This window comes from Mandrillus leucophaeus, unplaced genomic scaffold, assembly GCF_000951045.1.
Source record: "Mandrillus leucophaeus isolate KB7577 unplaced genomic scaffold, Mleu.le_1.0 Scaffold4400, whole genome shotgun sequence".
NCBI classification, from domain to species: Eukaryota; Metazoa; Chordata; class Mammalia; order Primates; family Cercopithecidae; genus Mandrillus; species Mandrillus leucophaeus.
Window position 1 is genome coordinate 234 of NW_012104700.1, and position 4,353 is coordinate 4,586.

At 51.5% G+C, this 4,353-nt stretch overlaps 1 protein-coding gene across 1 annotated transcript; it reads left to right on the forward strand.

Moving 5' to 3' along the window:
* The first annotated feature begins 265 nt into the window (after positions 1 to 265).
* LOC105549496 (NKG2D ligand 1-like) lies at positions 266 to 3,998 on the forward strand. Its single transcript, XM_011994070.1, has 4 exons — positions 266 to 398; positions 2,473 to 2,736; positions 2,951 to 3,226; positions 3,886 to 3,998. The coding sequence occupies exons 1-4, from the start codon at positions 266 to 268 to the stop codon at positions 3,996 to 3,998; spliced, it is 786 nt and encodes a 261-aa protein (XP_011849460.1).
* The last annotated feature ends 355 nt before the right edge of the window (positions 3,999 to 4,353 follow it).

A 4,353-nucleotide genomic window follows, 5' to 3' on the forward strand; every position in this document is an offset into this window, starting at 1 on the left:
GAAGGGGTTGGGCCAGAGGCAGAGATGATCTCATCGCAGAGGGCGTGACCAAGTAGGTATTGGTTTCTCTGGTCCAACGTCATGTTGCGCCTGCGCTACAAAGTAACAGTTTTCGCGGGTGCGGGAAAAGTGAGCTGAAGAAGAAGCAGGAAGAGCGCCATCTTGTGTGAGGTATTAATACAGGGAGAAAGGTAAATCTAGGGAGGAGGTAGAAGGTGGAAATGAATAGAGCTCAGGCGTTTTTAATCGTCAGTTATTATTCGCTATGGCCGGGGCGCGCAGCTCCAGACAGGATGCGAGTGGAGGTTCTATGGTTCGGGGTCAATGCCCCCCTCCTTTGCTGCTAGGGGGCATCATTGGTCCCTTGAGGCAATCAGGGACCCTCTCTGAAGCCTCAGGTGTGATCTGAGGATGAGGGGTGCACCCATGTAGTGTCCTGGGGATCGGGGCCAACTGCTTGTGCAGCTTCTTGGTTCCCTGTGACCCTGCTCCGGCCCATCCCAGGAGACCCACCTGCATCTTCTCACTGCTGGGCCTATCTTCCTAATGACCTAAAGGGTGAGGAGCCCACCGTGTGATGGGCAGCTCTGAGGCTGTGTGGTCACTGCCCTCCCATAGCTGGAGGCCCATCTCCACCAGGGCCCAGAACCACACCTGGAGCCACTTTTAAGTGAGGGGATTTTGCTGCTGTGAGTGGCACAGCCTTGCTTCTGAGCACTAGGGGACCCTGTTGTGATTCTGCGGTTGGCAATTGCCGTGAAATCCACATAGCACCTTTTCCAACCACACATGCCTCTGGGATCTTAGGGACTCCAGGGTCAAATAGCCATATTGGTAGGTCCAGTAACACCCCTTATGAGAGTGTGTATGGCTGCATCCCAGCTACAAGAGCAGAGTTGAATAGTGACAGGGGAGGTCATATGACCAGCACAACCTACAATAGTTACTACATTAACTACAAACACTATCCATTCCTGGTACAAATCCAGGAAATGTGAAATTATCATCGAATGAACACAGCACATCCCTCTAAGCTGGACCTGACACAGGTGTCCATCTGTTACTTTGCCCTAAATGCACCTCATGAGTAATAGGGGAGCAAGTTAATGCTTCAGGTCCCTGGGAGAAGGTCAGACCACACACTGTTCACCAGGAATGTCTGGGTATTTGCTGTTTCATGGTGTACACTTACCAGAGCGAATGCCCTATCTGGCTCTGTGAGAGAGTCTGAAGGAGTCATTGCAGTTGCTGTGAGGTTGAAGGAGCCCACCAGGGCCTCTGGACTCTCCTTTTAGTAATGGACTCTGGGACTGAGATGTGGCTCAGTTCTCAAAGCTGGGCAAAGGAGCTCAGTTATTTCCTGGGGTGACTCCTTTCAGCCTCCAGGTCATCCATCCTTGCGTTTTATCTTTGTTTGCTGTAATTATTTAACTCTAGCAGTATCCGGGTTGAGTTTCCATTTCTTTTGGATCTTTGACTCCTTTGTTCTATGAGCCATGGGCATACCTTTGTATGGCTGAGGTCCCCAGCTAGCACTGTGACTTCTTTAATTATTTCCATCATTGCACCCTCCTTCCTCCTGACAGTTGACGGCCTCCAATTGAGATCTCTTATTTCAGGATTTTCCATCACCATTACTACTGGGAGCCCATTTCAGGAAGAGCATTTCCTACCCCCAATCCTGGCCTTCAGCAACAGGCATCCCTGTGCTTCTTGACAGTCTGCTGCCTTATCCCAGGGCCTTCTTTATATGCTGAGTAAACAGGAGTCCTCCAGGCATCCCATGAGCCCAGAGGATGGACATCGTTCTGGATTTTCATACTGCAGCCACTCTGGCATGGGCGCTTCTCTGAGCCTTTTGGTTCTTTCCCCTATACCCTGAATTAGAAGTTCTGGGTTTTCAACTTCTTGCCCTGTGAACCATCCCTTTCCAAGGTTCCAGGAATTCATGCTCATAGCAGATGGGCGACTTCACCAGGGCTTTGCCAACGTATTAAATCCTGTGACCCGTGACAATAATCACTTGCTTATCAAAACTGAATTCTGCCCTCACCGCCCCCCCTCCCCCCACTGTGCTGGAGCATCCCAGGGCAGCTCCCACACCCTCTCCCACCTCCTGCAGTCCACATGGACTGCTGCTGAGGGTCCTCCTCATCCAGGCCTTTTCCTGCCACAGCAGGCCTGGCACCTCCATGACAAGGTCATGTGCTGACCAACGTGGGCACAGAGCAGGTGGGACATGTCTGGAGGGGACATGTGGTTTCATGGCCGAAGGAACCTTCCCCTCCATGTACTCAAGCAAGGGAGACGCTCTACTCATTAGCTAGTTTTCACGACAGTCCTGGCTGGCACATCTTGCTCTGCCAGCCCAGCTCCTCAGAGGCCTTCACTTGCAGTCACCATAAGGGGGAGGAGGGGATTTAAGTTCCACATCCCCCCACACTAACCCCCTCCTTTGTTTTTCTTCCATAGACACACACTGTCTTTGCTATGATTTCATCATCACTCCTAAGTTCAGACCTGAACCACAATGGTGTGAAGTTCAAGGCCTGGTGGATGAAAGGCCTTTTCTTCACTATGACTGTGTTAACCACAAGGCCAAAGCCTCTGCTTCTCTGGGGAAGAAAGTCAATGTCACAAAAACCTGGGAAAAACAAACTGAAACACTAGGAGACGTGGTGGATTTCCTCAAAGGGCAACTGCCTGACATTCAAGTGGAGAATTTAATGCCCATTGGTAAGTTTAAAATGGCCCAGGGAGCAGATACAGTAGTAACTTAGAGGCATTTATTGGTTTCATGCAAAAAATAAACCAGAAGTTTGTGTCACACAAGAGGCTGAGAAGCATGGGCAGGATGCAGCAGAGAGAGCAAGTCCAGGAGCCAGGAAAGGAAGCAGGGTGGAGCTCAGGACTTGTCAAGATCAGAGCTGATCTCTTTCCAATGGGGCAGAGCCCCTCATTCTGCAGGCCCGGATGTCTTGTGAGCACGAAGCCCATGGACAGGGCAGAGGATCTTGGCAGTTCCTCTTCAATGGACAGACGTTCCTCCTCTTTGACTCAAACAACAGAAAGTGGACAGCGCTTCAACCTGGAGCCAAGAAGATGAAAGAGAAGTGGGAGAAGAACACGGAGGTGACCACGTTCTTCCAGAAGATTTCAATGGGGGATTGTAAGACATGGCTTGAAGAATTTTTGATGTACTGGGAACAAATGCTGGATCCAACAAGTAAGTGAGAGGGGAAAAAAGGAAGCTGTCTTGAGTTCGTATATTATCAGCCCAGTGTGTGAGTGTGTGTGAGTGCATGTGTGAGTGATTGAGTGAGTATAAACATGACCCCCTCATGAGAGGCTCCTCCTGGGTGTGCTCGCATGCCTGTGCTATCTCATCCTCCTCTGCCTTCTTCCTCCTGACTCCTCTTCCTCCCTGGACTTGCTTCTGCTCCACCCACTGTGCATTTCTCACCAACTTGGAATCTGTGGGTGTCATAGTGTTTCCATATCTTTTTTGTTAGTGTTCCTTTCTCCTAGAATCGCCTTTTCTTTCCTCTTCCCTCGTCTGTTTCTGTAAATCCATCAAAATCACCTCCAATGCCAGGGCCCAAGACCCTCCCCTCCCTGGCCTTGGGGCATCACCTCCTCTTCCGCCAGAGCAGGAGGGTGGACTGTGCTGTCACCTTGCTTCCCTCAGCAGCTGTGTGAGCTCCCGGAGGACAGGGGACACCCCCTTTTCCTTCCTACCACAGGACCTGTCCCAGAGGTTGCCCCACAGCAAAGGAGGACAAAAGGTCTGCCTTCTAGGATGATCTGGGGTGGCAGGAGCTGAGGAGGCATCTCCTAAGATTTGGGGCCTGGACAAGGGTTGTCACTCCTGTGTTTCCATTTCAGAACCACCCACTGTGGCCCAAGGCACAACCCACGCCAAAGCCATGGCCACCACCCTCATTCCCTGGAGCCTCCTCCTCATCATCCTCCTCTGCTTCATTCTAGCTGGCAGCTGAGGAGAGCTGTTTAGATTGACAGGTAATGTGGGCAATATTGGGAGGGGAGCAAGGGGCAGATGGGTGAGATGGGAGGATGTGGAAGGAGAATTCCCAGAGTCCCAGAGGCCGGGAACTTCTCATCCTGACATGAGACAGATGAATGAGACCTGGTGTCGCCTGTTGGCAATGACCTGGGCAGCTCAACCTTGAGTTCTGATGGAGTCTCACTGTCAGAGGCCAGAGGGAAAGGGAGGGGCCCATACCAAGGCTTAAGGCATATTGAGCTTGAGAGGGTTCAGCCAGTTCAGGCCTGTTTCAGAGCAGGTTCCTATTTGGGAAGGGTAGCGGTATGTGGCCTGCAGGCAGCAGGAAC